The 19,304-nt window shown below is 35.9% G+C and overlaps 1 protein-coding gene and 1 pseudogene across 2 annotated transcripts; one reads left to right on the top strand and one right to left on the bottom strand.

The window, feature by feature from the left end:
* The first annotated feature begins 8,218 nt into the window (after nucleotides 1-8,218).
* Nucleotides 8,219-8,795, top strand: LOC133316635 (uncharacterized; annotated as a pseudogene).
* A 2,306-nt stretch (nucleotides 8,796-11,101) lies between these two features.
* On the bottom strand, nucleotides 11,102-14,592 carry LOC133316619 (probable aldo-keto reductase 2). 2 transcript variants are annotated; one of them, XM_061518396.1, is made up of 5 exons: nucleotides 14,238-14,592; nucleotides 13,861-14,061; nucleotides 12,610-12,782; nucleotides 12,435-12,485; nucleotides 11,102-11,705 (listed from the first exon to the last, which is right to left on the bottom strand). In XM_061518396.1, exons 1-5 carry the CDS (start codon nucleotides 14,448-14,450, stop codon nucleotides 11,363-11,365), a joined length of 981 nt encoding a protein of 326 aa, XP_061374380.1. In that variant the 5' UTR covers nucleotides 14,451-14,592; the 3' UTR covers nucleotides 11,102-11,362. The 2 variants fall into 2 exon arrangements, with proteins under 2 accessions (XP_061374380.1, XP_061374379.1); XM_061518395.1 differs by having other exon boundaries at nucleotides 11,108-11,704; nucleotides 12,383-12,485; nucleotides 14,238-14,577.
* Nucleotides 14,593-19,304: the final 4,712 nt, after the last annotated feature.

Here is a 19,304-nt window from a genome sequence, read left to right on the forward strand (position 1 = left end):
AGTCAAACACGTAGGTTTGACTGGCGGGGGACTGGACTCGCCACATACAACGACGTGATCAGGAGCCACGTAGGATGTCTGCATCTCTCCCGCCACTTGGTCTGACTCATTTGAGTCCCGCCATATGAGTTGGCGAGACACACTAGCCACATAGGATGTCTGCATCTCTCCCGTCAATAGGTCTGACTCATTTGAGTCCCGCCATATGAGTTGGCGAGACACACTGTCATCCGCCACGTGCCTTGACGTGTCTCACTCATTTGCACCTTATCCCTGCGCACCTTCAAACCGTCTTCTTCTCTCCTCTCTTACCCGGTTCCTCCATTTTCATAGCTCGGTTGTGGAGCAATTGTGGGAAACAAATTTTCGTTGGCCAAATTTTCTTCTCCCGTCCGTTGGCACCTGAGCTGAAGCAAAGTGTGCACGTTCTCATTTTTTCCCCTTCCCCGTTTAGTACTCTCTGGACCACAGGTACTTGATTCTTTTATATCTGTGTAGTATGTAGCCCTAACATTATATCCATAAAATAAAATGAAATGGTTGTTTTAGTAATTAATAAATTTGTTTTAATTAGTAAAAAGTGGCTCATTTGTTTTGCCTAATTAATAAATTAATTACTAATATTAAGCAAATTATGTAATTAGTAGTATTGTTGTAATGTTATTAATTCCCCTTTTCAAATATTTTGCATTAATGAGGAAAAATATTTTTGGAAACCTTAGGCATCAAAAAATTATTCCTAACATAATTAGTAATCAATGTAATTTGGCTTTTGGAAAACAGTAATTAATGTAATAATTATGTAGTAATTTTAATTAGTGTTTTAATTAATAGTAATCATATTTAAATTTACAATGCTTTATAATCCATGTTAGGAAACTAAGTTTTTAACATTGAAAATTATAAACATCAATCTGAAATAGTAATTTTGATTTAATATATTTATAATTATTACAATTTTTATTTATGGGAATCGTAATAATTGTTTGAATAAATATATAATTGCAGTTTACATGTTAATGAATAAAACCTTCAAAAAAAAACATATTAGCTCAAATTAGTAACAACTAAAAAAGTAATTAAATAGTCATTACAATTTATTGAATTAGTTAAATACATGCAATTAAATCTTTTATACAAAATTATTTATTAACATTACAATGTTCCAGTCATTTAATTACTGTATATTTGCCAAAATTAATAACTTCGACAATATACAGTAGTAAATACATTAATTATTTCCGATATGTTGTTGTAATTATATTTGCAGTCATATTTTATTAAATAGTAATTGTAATAGTAGCTTAATTATGTAGTCCCTATATTTATTGATAAATTTTGCAAATTGTTGTTAGTTAAATGGCTAGTCATCAACCTCGCATTGACCCCGGTCCGAAAGAGTGGGGTGTACTGGATGAAGATGTGCAGCAATGTCACAGATCGCAGGTGGTGTGGAATGAGGGACATTTAAAGTCTCTGAGAGTTAGACGAGCCTCAGAGGGTAGGGGAATTAGGGATGTGCATAACCCAGATGACATCCCCCAAGACCTGCAGCAGCATTTGATGCGTGCAGGTTTCTGGCATGCGGCTCGCATGAGAAGATTACCGGTATGTTTCAGTTATGAATTTTATTTTGTTTATTACAAGTTACCAATAATAACAACCTTTATATTTTTTTACTTAAATGATTGTTGGCAGATTGACCATAGGCTGATTACTGCACTGGTTGAGAGGTGGCGGCCAGAGACTCACACATTTCACATGCCTGTTGGAGAGATGACTGTCACTTTACAGGATGTTGAGGCCATTTTAGGTTTACGCACTGAGGGTCGGGTGGTTTCTGGCTACACCCATGGGAACTGGGCGGACGTAATCACGCAGTACATGGGAATATCTCCACTTGCAGCTGATTTACAACATGGGAACCTTAAGATGGGTTGGTTGACTCAACATTGGGGTCAATGGGCTGCGCATTCAGCTACACACGAGGGACAAATTAGGTACACTCGTGCCTATCTTATGCGTCTCTTCGGAGGTTTTTTGCTGTGTGACAAGTCAAGTTCAGTAGTCGCTTGTCGGTACATTCAATTATTAGATGGGGACTTTGAGGATACCAGTATGTATAGTTGGGGATCTGCGGTACTCGCAGTACTTTTTCGTGAACTATGTCAGGCAACATCTTCAGGGGCCAGTGATATTGGGGGATGTACGTTGTTGTTGCAGATATGGGCGTGGAGCAGATTTCCTACCATAGCACCGCCTATTCCCCTACCAAGTGACCCAACCGATCACTATGGACGACGGTACACTATAACAATTGTTTTCACCATCATTTTAAATTTTTTTGTATCATTTGCCTATCATTCATTTGTGTGGTTTGTTGTATTATGTTTTATAGGTTTAACAATGTCGTATCGCGGCGACACCAATTTCACCTGAAGGATTATCGGATTGAGCTTGATCAAATGGGAAGAAACACGGTACGAATGATTAATTTTGTTGGTTTTTATTTCCATCCTATTATATCGTGTTCTGTGGCTTACAAATATTTGCTTCTTATAGGTTGTCTGGGAGCCATATAAGGAGGTTGGCTATGAGTTTCTCGGGGCAAATCCTCACATGCAGAACTTGTGGAGGGCTGTTACACCTGTACTCGCCTTCCACATTGTCGAGATGCACCAGCCTGACCGTTGCATGCGGCAATTTGGCATGCATCAACACATCCCTAGACCTGCTGGTCGGTTGAGAGGTGCACATGATCTTACGTTACGTGGTAAGATCACTGAAAATTGGGAAGCGAAGATGGCCCCCCACATACATTTGTGGAACACTAGACATGAGCGTATTGAGACAGGCGAAGCCTGGGAGGGTATCATGTCCCCAAACTCTGAGTACATGACCTGGTACTTCAGTCACACTCGACGGTTCATGACGAGGCAGGTCGCAAAATTAGGCCATGTTGTACGTATATGTGCTTGTTCTTGCAATCGTAGTTTTGTAATTTTGATTAATGGTATTGTGTAGTCATGTTAAATTTAATAAATCACTATGTTTCGTGACACAGGTTGATGGAGTAGAGTGGATATGGTGGATGCAAACTCCCCAGATGAGTGCTCAGCGCGATGAACGTCAGGTGCAAGAGGTGTGTGAGCAGTTACTGCGTGCAGAGGGAGAATTCGGCCGTGTTGCAGAGCCTGGCCCAATTGCACCATCCGGGCTATTAGCTGAGGTACCTGATCCAGAGATAAATGTACCACCTCATGCGAAGGAGGGTAGGGGCATTTTTCGTCGACGACCACGCATTGAGCACCAGTCATATGACATCCCAGCAGGTGGGCCACGAGCCGTTGGTGTTTATAGACCACCCATGTGGCCCACTATGGCATTTACTCCTATTGAGTGGTTTCCAGATGCCTACCAGATGCCCACAGATGCCTAGCCAGATGCCCACAGAGATGCATAGGCAGATGCCCACAGAGATGTCGACGCAGATGTCGACACACATGTCTCCACATATGCCTATGCAGTTGCCCGTACAGATGCCTATGCATATGTCATTTGGTTTAGATCCTCACTTGCCTCCACCTTCTCAAACACAGTTTCCTGCCTCATATCAGTGGATGAGCACCCAGTTTGATCAGAGTGCGCGACCTCCAACATTGGCAGGGTTAAGTGGCTATCAGCCGGTACATGGATTGTCAGCATTCGGTGCGTATCACGGGGGCCAGTGTAGTAGTGTCGCTGCAGGAGGGTACGGTCATGGGGAAACATCGCGTTCGTCTCGCAGTCAACATCAGTCAGGACAGGACACCCAGGACACGCAGGACGATTTTCTACAGGCAGCAGCAGAGGATTTCGATATTAGGCACGATCCTGATGCAGAGAGAGTGGGTGGTGTCATTCGCAGGAACCCTGAACGTGATGCACGTTCCAGACCATGGCCTACTTATACTCCACCATCATAGCATGTGAATCCCTATCTATGCATTTGAGATGTGTTTATGGATGACTGTACTTATGCATTACTATATATCACTGATTTCTTTGGTTCATGTGTGGTTTCATCTTTAGTTCGGTAGACTGCTTTTATGTGGGAAACGATATTTCCAATATGGACATGGTTGAAATGTATTTAGACTGTTATTTTCTGTATTTCAGGTACACTAGGTTTTAAAGTGTGGGATGCGATTCCCTGGATTGTCCATTTTTCTGTTGTTATGCTGTCCGAATTTCGCCCGTTTCCTGGTTACTATTACGTTGTCATGGGTGTCAGTGGTTAAGTAGTTTCATAAACTCAAAGCACGATTTTATAATAAAATATTGCCAACATTACAACACATTAATTTGATACGCGTCTTGTAGGACATGCACGCCTATTATGTCCGGCCATCTTACATATACTGCATTTAGTTTGGCTAGAACTTGTTTGGTCCTCAAGTTCGTCCATTTCATTGCGAATACGTGTAGATTTAGGACGCCCCTGTCCACGCATCATTGAGACATCAGGAACAAGCTTTGGTCCGGGATGTGGGGGAATTCCATCTTCACTACCAATCGGCAGAAATGGAGAAGAGTAGACACGCATAATGGAGTTTACAGAGAACACCGGATCCACGTATTGCTCAACATCAAGGGCTACCTTCTTACATGATGCAATAACATGGCTACACGGAATTTTGAATGCTTGAAACTTACCACATTGGCATTTCCCATCATTGAGGTTAACCCAAAATGTATCTCCTTGGTCATCGACTTCAAATGAGGTGCGCGCCACGTTATACTCCCGAACACGCATCGATGTAGCCCTCTCACTGTTCTTTGTCATCGCTTCTGAAATAGTTTTTGAGAAACGCTTTCCAATCTCAACATCTGTCTGTGCTTTACACCCTCTTTTAAAAAAGTAACGTGCAAGTCGACTATATGTGCATTTTACCAAAGAAGTTATTGGCATGTTCCTCGCTCCCTTGAAAACCCTGTTCACTGATTCAGACAAGTTAGTTGTCATGTGACCATATCTTCGTCCACATTCGTCGTAACTCCGAGTCCATTTCTCTTTTGGAACAGCCTCAATCCACGCAGCGACCTCTGGACTAATGCTGCAGAACTCGGCATACGCAGCATCAAAGTATCTTTATTTGCAATATATCCTGCAAGAAAAAACACACTATAATATACAAACGGACCCAATCGACAAAGGATATACAACACCCAATCGACAAAGGATATACAACATTTCATGTAACTAGTTTGTATATATAACCTAGCTTCTTTAGAAAACCCTTCATGTATTGATCCTTGAATCGTGTATTAAAATTGCTCCCTACATGACGAAGGCAAAACACATGGTATGCATTAGGAGGTTGCCATCCAATGTCTGGATTGGCCACTGCTGATAAAATGCTTTTGTGTCGATCCGAAATAAGGCTTATACCAGTCTTATTGGTTACATGCATTCGGATGGATGCCAAAAAATATTCCCATGCATCTTTTGTTTCACTTTCAACGACCGCAAATGCAATTGGCAAGACCTCATTGTTTCCATCTTGCGCTGTGGCGATAAATAATATCCCTTTATATTTACCGTACAGATGCGTACCATCGACCTGTATGACTGGTTTACACCATTTAAACGCCTCCCGACATTGACCGAAAGTTCAGAAAACACGTTGAAAAACCCTGGACCCAGTAATAACTTGTCCATTCATGACACACGGTCCATGTTGAATATGGTAAACTGACCCCGGAGAAAAATTCAACATGTGTGCGAACCATCTTGGCAGGAACGCGTATGACTCGTCCCAATCTCCGTAAATCTTAGCAATTGCTTTCTGCTTTCCCATCCACGCCTTCCTGTAAGAAACATTATATCCAAAAAGGGCAGTAACCCGTTCTTGTATCAAGATAACGGCCACCGACGGCGAAGCCTTCACCATGTCTGCATACAGATATAGAGCATATTTGTAATTAGTAATAATATCGGCCTTCACATGATAAACTCATAAATTGTCCCAGTACGAAAACTTCAACAATGTATAGTACCTAGAATGGCCTCAGATATAAAATGTGAATCAAGTTGTTTGTGATCTTGAGAAAGGGTTGTGCTGACACAAGAATGTTTTCCAACCCATTTACTGACTACCCAGCTGTTGCTATTCTTCGGTTTAATTGCCCTTACTCGCCAATTGCAGCCTTCTTCATGCTTATGGCATTTCATAGACAACTTCGTGGTTGTACTTTCAACCACTACACCTTCTTGATGCTCATTTATGCAGTAATGTTTTATAGCAGCTTGAACATCGCTCTTTGACCGGAACTCTTGTTTCACATACATTTCGTCTCCTCTTGTCCACGGACCACGACCTAAGCCTTCAACATCCAGTATGTCTTCGTTCGGATAATCAAAATTAACAGCCTCATAGTGTGGGATGTCATCCCAAAATGGTGTCATATCTACAAAAAAATACAAAAACAAATTTGGCAAATATTAAAGTGATTATATAAAAAATTAATCATACAAGACGATACAAGACGTTCAATGGCTAACCTGATGATGGTGGAATAACCGCATTATTGGACGTAGGGATAACAGTCTCCTGTGTTATGGGATTATCATGATGTTCATCATCACCTCCATCACTATCATTCTGATCATGGTCATTTTCCAGTAGAGTGTCTTCATCTTCCTCTTCCTCTTCATTGTCAGGTTCAACATCTACCATATAGTCGCTTTCATCTCCACTTGCAATAGTTGATTGTGTGGGCTGGGGTTCCGATGATGACAGCATTTGTGTCTGACTGTTAAGGTCCAACCCACGTGTCGGTATTGACATGTCGTCTGATGTCTCAATATCGACATATAACTCAACAAATTGAGACGTAGTAGAGTTTTGGACAAATGTTCCAAGAAAAATGTCAATGTCCTCATCATCAGTTATTTCTAAACCTGCATATTTTTGATTTCCACATGGGACTCGACCCGTGACTGAAGAAATTACCTGATTTTGTTGCAACTTCAACTTCTGACGAATCTTCTGAAGTAGATCTTCAATGGACAAGCCTCAGACAATATACATTGCTCTTTTTTCCCCTTCGAATCTCAACCCGCCTACACTGTTAATTTTAGAACCATTATAATATACAAAAGACCGATATTGTTCCATTGTACTGTGTATTTATGCAAATAACACAAAAGGAGATCTGATGAAAGTAGAGATTAAAAAAAAGTAAATAAAAAACATTAAATATGCATTACAGCAACTCATACAAAAAAAATTACGACATTACAGCAAGGTGATACAACAAAATTTTAACATTACAAGCAAAGCCACTGATACAAACAAAATTACTAGAAGTAAAGAACCCGTCAGTCAAAATCATATACAAAAATAGCAAACATCCCGAACTTTCAAAATGTCTCATACTAAGTAACACCGGAAGACCCTATATATAACCAGGCAGATATTTCCGTAAGTGTCAGTGGCGAGATTAATTTTGTAGTGTACGGGACGCTACCCCACGAGTATCGCGTGGGGGATGTAGAAGGACAACGTAAACCGTCACCCAAGGTGGCGGGAGTAGGTACACGTGGCTGGAACACGTCACATTACCTGGCGGAGGTTTTGTACACGTGGCATAGTCTCGCCAACTGATATGGCGGGACTCAAATAAGTCAGAGCAGCTGGCGGGATTCATGCAGACACGTGAGTTGGATCCTATGTGGCTGCTGATCACGTCGTTGTATGTGGCGGGACTAGTCACGTCAGTCAACCCTACGTGTTTGACTGCTCTACTCTCGTCAATCTTTACAGATGTGTTTCAACGTGGAGATACTTTTGCAAATTAACACTAGTACGGAATTTTTGCCTGCAAACTTCGGCATGATGAGATTTTGTTATATATGATACAATAGCAGGACAGAGGTATTGAGTATTTGTTAAGACTTTCTCGATGACGAGAACCGTAACAGCAATTAATGTGGCCGTCCAACGTTACCCTAAAGCTAAACATGCATAACCTTCATAGCTTTCTTGTACTTCACGAACATAGCATATCCAATACGTCACAATTAACTAACATTCTCTTATATTAAAGTTATAAAACCAGCAACGTACTTATCACCAAATCTGCAACTTTTCACTTCTCATCAATGAACAGCTTGAAATCCATCAATGTTTTCTCAGAAACCAATCAAACACAAACTCCCACCAATTTTTTTTCCATGCAAATATTGGATTCATCTATTCAAAGTCTAATAAAATCATGGAAGAGAAGACAAAGATGGTTGCTTCTTTTTACCAAATCCAGCCAACAAGATCTCAATAGAGCACCATGGCGTACCCTTTTGACCAATTTCCTAGAATCAACATGGGTTCGTCTGTTCTCAATCTCATTGCTCATTGTAGACCTCATCATCACAATTCTTGAGCTATCTTCCTCTTTAGTTTCATGTGAGAAAAAAATGAACAGAGTAGAAGAGCTGTGTTTCCATTGGATGGGAATTGGTATTCTTAGTCTTCTTTCAACAAAGACAATGGCTACGCTAGTGGGGTTAGGCTATTCATTCTTCAAGCATCCAGGGTAAGTTATGGATGGAGTTGTGGCCATTGGGGCTTTATTTTTTGGAAGCCTTTGTGGAGAGGAAATGTGGTGGTTTATTGGTTGTAGTGAGTTTATGGCGTGTCATTAGAGTTGTGGAGAGTGTCTTTGAGTTAAGTGATGAGGCCATTGAAGCTCAGATTGCAGGGATAATTTGCCAGTTTGAGGCACTCAAAGAAGAGAATATGAGGCTCTCATAAATAATACATGAGAAGGACAAGACTGATTTAGATAAATGTAGAGATGGAAGCCCTTAAATGAATTCAAGAAAATTTTGAAATTCACATCGTGGTCTTGTACTAATTTAATTTAGCAAATGATCTTGCATCAAGCATCTTTTCTTGCTCTTTATACGTTGGTTAGAGAAGACTTCTCTGCTTCTTGATCAATTACGATTGGTTGGAATTGAAGGAACAGATAAAAGGAAGAAAATGTATGCTTTATGAATAAGACAGCTAGTGCCATTGTTGTAAACAAAAATCATGAGGAAAAATGTATACATATTCCACGAACTTTTGGGTCTCATTGGAATTAGTTAAATCCATAAACATAGTTTTCTCGCTCTTTGGTAAAAGGTTTTTTTTAGGACTTTCTGAAAAACTAATGATGGTAATTTTATTTACTCACGTTTGGTATGAGATTTCTAAATTTTTTTTGGGTATTTGATTTTTTCCAAATTTTATTGTGTGTAGAATTTTCTGAGAATACCATATAAGAATACCGTCTCATGGGAGTATTATAGGATTCTCATGGCAAGGAAAAATTTAATACAACCAAACATTGCATCAAAAAAATTAATTCAAAATTTTTGTCTTACCAAATAATTTTTTTGATAATATTCCCGAGGTTTTTTTTCCTCTACCAAACATCCCCTCCCCTTAAGCATTTCTATAGCATTATTCTTTCTAATAATTTTCATTAATCATGTAATGATACTTTACTCTGACGCATTTTTTTTGTTTTGAGTACAATATTACTCTTAGGCATTTGAGTCGATGCTAATTGAGATTACAAACTAGTTGATACTTTTTTTTTCTACGCTTATGTAAGTTTCAATATTAGTAAAAGTGATAATTTCATGAAGTTTTTTAGCATAAAAATTTCACATATAATGACAATAAAAGGAGAAAAGCTTGTATTCATCACTTTGGAATTCGTGCAGTTCAATGTTAATAGAAGTTGATTAGAGTGAAATGGATATCTTAGTTTAAATCTTTACATGATTTTGTTATAATAATATTTTGTATTTATTTTTTTAATAATTTCCCACAAACTTGATAGTCTCACTTATTTAATACCTATTAAAGAAGAGATAAAAGAGAAATTTTATATAATCGAAGGAGGTTATATTTAGAACATTTTTTTTCTTATAATTGTTTTTATGATTGATGGATTAAAATTAAATAAACCATTCGTATTTGATATTATTTTATAGCTATTTATTTGATTTTAATCTAATAATAATTTTAAAAAAAATTAAAAGAGATTAAATATTTATAAAAGAAATGAGATTGTAACTTTTAAGTGCGTCTATATACCACCATGTGCACAATCTTCTAGTACACTTCATCTATATCTGACCCCCCCCTACAGCTAATCAGTGGATCATCTCAATGCTCACACACTTGTGCCACATCCTATCAACTAAGCAAATGACTCACACATACATCCCTTAATCATAAGGAAGATAAACGAACCAGTGGCCTTTGGCTCGACTCGTGAAGGCATAAACTTTTATGCCTAAAATTGGTTGTTGGAACTAGGCTTGAACTTGTATAAAAGCTCGTTTAATAAAAAGGGCCTCACGTTTTAATTCAAAAGCTCGATTTTAGAGCCTCGTAGGCTGACCTAGTATATTAATTTTTATTTTTATTTTATATTTTTTATACTATTTGTAATAGCCGTCTCTCTCTCCTCAATCTATTTCACTCCATTTTATTGGTTAAACAGACGTTTTGAATGATTTTGTTCTATATTATGTTGTTTGGATATACATTGAATTTATGAAATTACTAGTGTTGTTGATTGTAGATTCTGTTTTAATAAATTTTTGTTGTCTTATTTTTTTTAAACAGGCTAAACAAGGTTTTCATTTTTTATAAATAAGTCAGTCCACATGCCGATAATTATATTCATAACAAGTAACAGGCTTGATCAGACTGACTTGTTTAAACATAAACTTAACCTTTTAAAACCAAAGCTCGGCTCGGCTCGACCCGTTAAGACCCCTACTTAATTATTATAGTTGGTGTTCACTCTGAACAAGGTCAATAAAGCTTTAATGTGATAGCATTCTGAATCTGGATCTTCTTAAGCATAATAATGTGTAAAACTGAAAACTACTTACCAAAAAAAAAAAAAAAAAAAAAACTGTTTTGACAAAATCAGTTATTCAGATTTTCAAAAATACAAATCCATAGATCATGTAGATGTGAAAACTCACTCCCAGTACACTCAAAGAATAGCATATGCAACTGAAAATTAAGATGTATTACTTAAGCTAATTTGCCAATGCAATAATCACGACACTTAGTAGTAAAAGTCATGCCATAGCATTTTCACATGCTTGTCTTTGTTTATTTAGACATACACATACACATAAGAAGATATCTGCAAGAGAATCCAAACCACTTAAAAAGACACATCAACTGCTAGAAACTAGAAAGGTTTATTCAGCCAAATTCCTTTCAAAAGGGTAGGCATGCCCCTCTTGCCTAGCAGCAGCAAATACTTAAGGTACACTAGTATAAGCATTAAGCAATGCACTTCATTGTGCATCTTTCCAAGAAGAAAGTGGTGGAGTATCAGATTCCTTCCATGTAGGTATACCATCTCCGTATCTATCACCCTTAACAGCATCTTCAGCAACAAAGGACTCAAGTTCTGCCATTTCTTCTGGTGTTAATTTGACAGACAAAGCCCCAATATTTTGATTGAAGTTCTCAATTTTTGTTGTTCCAGGTATAGGGCACACGTCTTTTCCTTGGTGATGAACCCAGGCCAACGCAAGCTGAGATGGAGTACATCCCTTCTTTGCAGCAAGTTCATTAACCCTCTCAAATATAGTCTTATTGTGCTCCAGGTTTTCAGGTTGAAATCTAGGCAGAGACTACAAAAGATTTAAAAACATACACATAAGATTATATCTAGGTACCAATGATGAACATTTAAAAAGATAATAAGACAATTTCCCTGATTCCCATAAACAGTAAGATACATAATTTCAGGTAGGAAAATTCCCAAAACCTGGATCTAGGGAAGCAACAATAGGCCATAGCATCTTATAAAATCATATGTATTATTATATATTTCAAAGGTTTTCAAAAAAATTTCTTTACTTTGGTCACACTATTGTGCAGTCTGATCATATAAAATTCTCATCCCATAATATTATGTGTTAAGCCAAAACCCAATGTACTGCAGAGAAAATTATGTATGCCTGAAGCAAAGGATCCATGTGACGAAAGATATATCATCTTTTCCTTCTCTTCAAGCAATCCAATGTCTTCATTCATATTCTTATTTTTTTCTTTTAAATTTTTGTTTGGCCATTCAGTATCTCCTAAAAGTCCAGATCTCAATTTAGGACGAAAAGGTTAATTATGGGAAGTGAAAGGACAGTAAGTTCATAGGAAGAATGCAGCCTCGAATGTAACAGGGAAAAACCTATGACCAGCTTTGATGTTAATAAGCATTTTTTGTACTAAAGCCTAACAGAATAAATCAATGCCAACTCTTTGAAAAGAAATGTTTTATGGAAATCTCAATATCATGCTTTTCCACAAACCTGCCGGAAGTCATCCTGTGACAAATTCTCCATTAACTTTGTTCCTGATGAAAAGAATCCTCGCCCAAGAGGACTATATGCAACGATTCCAATACCAAGTTCCCTGAGAAGGAAATTTTAAAAGTCATAATGTTAGACCTTACATCATTATCATTTCAGTTTTATGGAAGTCCTACGAAAGAGAAATGTTGGAAAGCAAAACATAATGTTTGTAAATTAAATCACACCTGCAAGTTGGAACTATTTCTTCCTCCACATCTCTTGTCCATAGCGACCACTCCAACTGCACAGCTGTTATTGGATGAACTGCATGTGCTCTTCTGATTGTTGAAGCTGAGGCCTCAGACATACCAATATATTTTATTTTTCCCTCCTCAACAAGTTTTTTAAGCTCTCCAATCTTACAACAGAAGAAAAAGGAAAAGTTGAAGTCATCATACATTGTCTAGTTATACTCCAATATAAAATTTCACAGTAACTGTAAAGCAAGGAAAAATCAACTTGAGTTATAAAGAGTGTTCCGATCAATATTTTGGGAATAATGTTTCGCATATTATAGGAGATAAATAATTTATCTCCTACATACACATAAAAGTGTGTGGTGCTCATATTTTCTTTTTCTCACTCCTCTTCAAGTACTCAATCCGTCTCCTAGCCAATCATCAGGCTAGCTTGAGCACAATTCGGCTCTGATACCACAATCAGGCGGGTTCAGGGGGAGTCTGTGGTAGGGGACCACCATGGATGGGCTAAGCGAGGCCAACCACGTTAAATGGGTCCGATACCATGTTACAACCCAAAATCTTACGGCAAATTGTGTAGAATGAGTATTCACATTGTGTTCATCACATGCCATAATATTTTTCTAGCAGTTTAGATTCACAAAAATCTAGCATATATATATATGGGGAAGAATCTGTTTATAAATTTTTGAAAATTACACTATGTACTCCCGGGAGAACATAGTGTACTATAATGTTCTCTCAAGAGAACATAGTGCAATTTGTAAATAAAAAATTTGTAAATATAACTCTCCCCTATATATATATATATATATGAAAAAGAATAATTCTAGCAAAACATTTAGCACGGGGAAAAAAAATCTCATAATTCACCTAGCCTCAGGTAGATCTCATACGCTTTTACATACGTGTAAGATATAAAATATGAAAAACATTAATCCAATTAAAATTTCGAAAGTGTAAAACAGGGAAGAATCAGCATCAAGTTTAAACAGTGTTCCAAGTTCCAATCAATATGTCAGGGAAAATATCTAATTTCCTGAGTAAACTATAAGCTTCATAGTACTCTGTTCAAGTTACTGAAAACATTACCAAATCGAACTTTTTCAGAATCTCCAGAACCCAGGAACACAACCACATTTGTTAACAAGAAGGTGCCAAATATGTTGATATATAAAGAAAAGAAGAGAGTCAAAACTCAAAAGACAAAACCAAAGAATAGAGAAAGGATCGAACCGTGACTTCAATTGGCACACGAGTATCAACACGATGTTGGTAATAGAGATCAATGCAATCGATATCAAGTCTCTTCAAGCTTCCCTCACAAGCAGCTCTCACATATGCTGGATCACCACGGATCTCCAATTTCCCTTCAGGAAAAGAGCCTCCAAACTTTGTAGCTAATTCAGCCTTCTCTCTCACCCCTCCCTTCAAAGCCTGTCCCACAATTTCATACATGCACACTTCATCATATCATATGATCATATGCATGCTCAAAGCACAGGTCAAAGCAAATTGTAACATAATACAAACCCAGAATTATCATATCAAACAAGACATAAGAATAAAAAGAAAACCGAAAAGGGTAGCCGAATCAAACTTAAAGTCAGAACCTTTCCAAGAAGGATTTCGTTGGTGTGAGGGCCATAGACGTCAGAGGTGTCAAGAAATGTGACACCACTTTCTATGGCATGGTGAATAAGAGCAATCATGTCAGGTTCTGGCTTAGGAGGGCCATAGGCATCAGACATGCCCATGCAGCCAAGACCCTGCAAGGACACCTCCAAGCCTTGTGATCCCAGCTTCATTCTACCCACTTTTGCCATTGCAGCGTTGTGATGTGCTTTCACTACCCTTTATCCCAAATCAGATTCCACTATATTTAGTTTATATGTACGAATCCCTAATGGTTATTAGTATTATATAAGGCCAGATAGTGAATACAAGTCTTCGGTTCCTTGTAGTCTGCCGACCACAGTATTCAAGGTTTGTAAAAATATGATTATCTTATTGTCGGATTTGTCTTGTCCATTTCTGAGCAGGTCATCGAGTATGTCATTTTTGTTTAGATCGTCATCGAGTATGTCATTTTGTGTGAATTTAGATCGTCTTCGAGTATGCCATTTTTTTTAGGGAAAATTTAAAAAATACCTTCTCATAATCACTTATTCTCTTCATAAATTTTTACTTATTATATCATAACTTGAAATTTCTTTATCACTTATCCTCTAACTTGATTTTTCATCCAAAAAATAATTAAGGGCGGTATTGAATTAGGATTTTGAAAGATTTTTTTGAAATAAAAAACTTATACATTTAAAAAGAATATTTAGAATTAGACGGACTTTAAAAACTTTTTTAAAAGACATTTTTTAGAATCAAGATTTCATAAGATTGGATTTTAAAGGATTTTAATAGAATTTATAAGATTTGAAAGGATAATATGGATTTATAAAATTTTAAAAAATCATATGAATTTTAAACAAACATTCAAAATTACAAGAGTCAATAAGAAAATAACAAAGAAATGCAATGATATTAATAAAAAAAAGTAAAACCTAATATAATTTTCTCAATCAATGAAACATAATATAATTTTTAACAATAACTCTTCACATATTTAAAATTATACTAGTCCTTCATGCATTAACATTTTTTCATTCATGCTCTTGAGTTTAACTAATGATTAAAGATTATATTCTTCATTTGATATCAGAGCTACATATATCTGATTATAAGATCCAATTTTTATTTATTTATTAAAATAAGTCTAGGGTTCCTTCTATTCTGCCAATCACAGTATTCAAGGTTAATTTGTAAACTATGATTATCAAGTCTTCGGTTCCTTGTAGTCTGCCGACTACACTATTCTAGGTTTGTAAAACTAGGGTTGTTCATTTACAAAAAAAAAAAAAAAAAAAAAAAATTAGGGTTGTTCACGGTCTGGATTGGATCAGTTCTGGAAGCAAAAATTATCTCATCCAATACTTTCGGTTTGATCGTATAATCATCTATTTGATTTGGATATTTTTTCAAATCCGATCCGATTCAATCCAATTTTTTTCGGTTTGGATTGGATCGGTTTTCAGTTTTTTGAAAATCCTAAAATTTGTTTCATGATTATTGTGAAAATAATATCTTTTGTATATATTGACTTTGTAAGTTTTTTTTTGAAATACAAAAGCATCAGTAAACGATAATATATTTTTCTTTGGGGCAATGAGAGATAGAGCTTTACACAGATGAAATTTTGTTGATGAGATGTGATTAGGTTTTTTCTTGAGTGTAGTTGATGAGTTAACATGTCTTGAGTTTAGAAATTTTTGAGCTATGATTGGGAAAAAGTTCAAGTAAGTAGAGAAAAATTAATATATTGGATCGGTTTGGATTGGATATGTTTTCATCAACCCCTCCGAAAATCGATCCAATCCAATTAAAATTTGCGATTTTTTTTCAGTTTTTGTTTTTTCGGTTTTCGGTTTATTCGGTTATCGGTTTTTTGGTTCGGTCACCGCGGTTTGAATCGGTTTGGATTTGTTGATGAACACCCTTATGTAAAACTATGATTATCTTGTTATCAAAAAAAAAAAAAAACTATGATTATCTTAAGGGAAAAATATTTGTCCTTTTAAATGACACAATTTATATCATTTTACTCTCTCAAAGAGGTGGGACCCACATCTTTATCTCTTTTTTTGTCCACTCTCTCTCCCCCCCCTTTTTCTATCTCTTTCTCTCACTTAAAATGCAGTATTATTAAATCCGACCCGGGCATCGACCCGATCGGGGTACTGGGTCACTGGTCGGACCGGTTGACCCGAATATATATAGATATGTAAAGAAATATATAAATATGAACATATAAATTCAATTATATTTTTCATATCTAAAATGAATTAAACAAGGTTCACTAAATAAGCTAAAAACATGAAGCATAAATAAATAAAAATGCACGCTATTACTATGTCAATTTAAATTGCAACTCAGAATCCCCATAAAGATACCTATCAATGACATTGAACTTATGTTTTTTAAATTCAACTACATTAAAATAACATATGTCACGTTCTCTTAATTTATTATTCCGCAAATTGCTTCAGTATTGGAAACTGAAATTTGATGTCATTGTAGAAGAGTATACTAGCAAATAAAATTATAAAAAGTTTTTACCATGAGTTCTACATTTTTTTTTCTAATAAGATGAAACAATTTGGATTTTTTGATTTTTTTAAAAGAATGCATGACCCGACCAAGTCACCAGGTCTCCGGTTTTGACTGGGTTTGACCGATTTTGTCCGGCTTTTGACCGGGTCGATGTTTGACTAGTCCAATGCTTTGACCCGAACCGGTCCAATAATCAGGTTACTGGGTTCCGGGTCGGACTGAGTTTTACAACAATGTTAAAATGACACAACAGTACACTTTGCCCTTATCATATTGTCAGATTTGTCTTGTTTATTTCTGAATAGGTCATAGGTTTAATATTTTGTGTGAATTTAGATCGTCGTCGAGTATGTTATTTCTTTTTAGGGAAAGTTTAAAAAACACCTTCTCACAATCACTTATTCTCTTCATAAATTTTTGATTATTATATATCCTAAGAAATTTCTTTATCACTTATGCTCTAACTTGATTTTCCATCGAAAAACTAAAGTTAATAGAGATAATTTTTAAAAAAATATCAAAGTTACCCTTAAAAACAAAAAAATAGCATAAAAAAGCTAATGTTGTATTTTACATCTTCTCTCTTCCTCTATAATGACAAAGAAGAAGGCTACGACATATAATATGAAGATAGATAAGATGACACAAGTCATGGTTCATTTTTTCTGTTTTATTTTAAGCGTAGTTAAGGTATTTTTCAAAAAAATTAACTTTGTTAACTTTATTTTTGGATGGAAAAATAAGTTAGAGGTAAGTGATAAAGAAATTTGGCATAAATATAATTCAAAATTTTGAGGTAAGTGATTCAAGTTTTGAAATTTTTCGTTTTTTATTCAATAGTGGGAATTGAATACACTATCAAATCCCTCACCACTAAATCTATCAATATCATAATGTCTTATCGAGTATGTCATCTGAATGTATAAGGAATGAATATAATTTCTCATATATCACGAGACATATAAAAAAATAGGTGAGATCTAATAAGGAAAAAAGAGAAAAAAAGAAGAAGAATGGTTTACTAAGGAAAAGAGAGAAAAAAAAAGTGAATCTCGTCTACTTTTTTATGTGTTACACGAAATAATATATTCCATACAACATAAGAAATTATATCCTCAATGTTATTTATAAATGATTTTTTTAACAAATAAATAAATATTTGATTTAAAGGTAAACACATTTAAAATATGTAATATTTCGTAAGGTAAAGTGTGCAACCACGTCACTTTGAGAATGCTGGTGGTGTAAAATCCAGCAGCTACGGTTGGATCCTAGTTCTGCACGGGAACAAGGGTGTTTTGATTTACCTCCTCTTTACATCTCGTATGATTTTAGAAAACCCTCAAATCGGATTTATATCATTTTCTTTCAATTTTTAACCACCACATTAAATAAAACACTTGGATATACACTGAAATGAACATTTAAATACACATTAGATTATATTATAAATGTACAAAGGTACCATTTTATAAAGTACAATTACCTACTGATGAGGCCGTGGAAGAATAAGGAGCTTTTTTATGAATATTTTATCAGTAACTCCAAACCAGATCAAGGTGATCTAAACAACATATAATGATAAATGCCAAAACATTAATGTCAGATGGAATCCACCCGCATTGGGATGGATGAAGTCACAATTTACACTCTAAAATACCAAAATAATTTTGGTACTCCTGTTGTCATGAACACTCGGTATATCATTTATCATTTATCAAATATGACAAAAAATAATATTTTTATACTACCCTCACTTTTATAATTATCTTCACCCGTATCCCATATTTTTTTTTGAATAACCAAAAGGAGCTCCTAAAATAAGGATTGGAAGATAAATGCTTTGGTGGTTGAAATTTGGGGCGCACCGAAAGGTCTTAAACTGGGGTCTAATTCCTGATGTTATGTACAACACCCAGAGTAAGTGCCATGTATTTTCCTTTTTTGTTTTTTGGTAAACATGTAGTTTTCTTTCTTTTTGCCTTGGCCCTGTTTTATCCCAAAAAGAAAAATCAATGCTAATATTTTGAGTGAATTACACCTATCATAAAAGAAAATTGCATCCCAGTATACTTTTAAGTATACCCTACCCATTTGAGTAACATAGCTAAAATAAGCTTAATAAGGTTCTTTTAATCATTTAGAACAATACAAACAACATAAAAAAATAGTGGGTAGATGGTGGTTAGCTATGATCAACAGTAACAAAAGAGTGGTTCGTATTGGCGATCATTAAGATTCTTAATCTATTATGTCCGTAAATAATTAAATACATAGTATACCTACTCTCCTTTATATTGTTAAGGAGTTGTGCAATGTCAGCATATTCAAAGTCATGGGACAGAGAATGATTTTAATAGACTAGCACTAACAAGATTGAAAATGAAATTGTATGCTTTCTTTCTAAAATCCAAGAAAGAAATGATATGGCAGATAGTTGCACGAGCCTTGTGAGTGAACACAAGGTGGTTGGCTCGGAACAAAGTTATGTTAGATAGATGAATTAAATCTTCCAT

Source organism: Gastrolobium bilobum, unplaced genomic scaffold, assembly GCF_033153095.1.
Source record: "Gastrolobium bilobum isolate Gb01-03AN ecotype WA unplaced genomic scaffold, APGP_CSIRO_Gbil_v1 utg1827, whole genome shotgun sequence".
Taxonomy (NCBI): Eukaryota; Viridiplantae; Streptophyta; class Magnoliopsida; order Fabales; family Fabaceae; genus Gastrolobium; species Gastrolobium bilobum.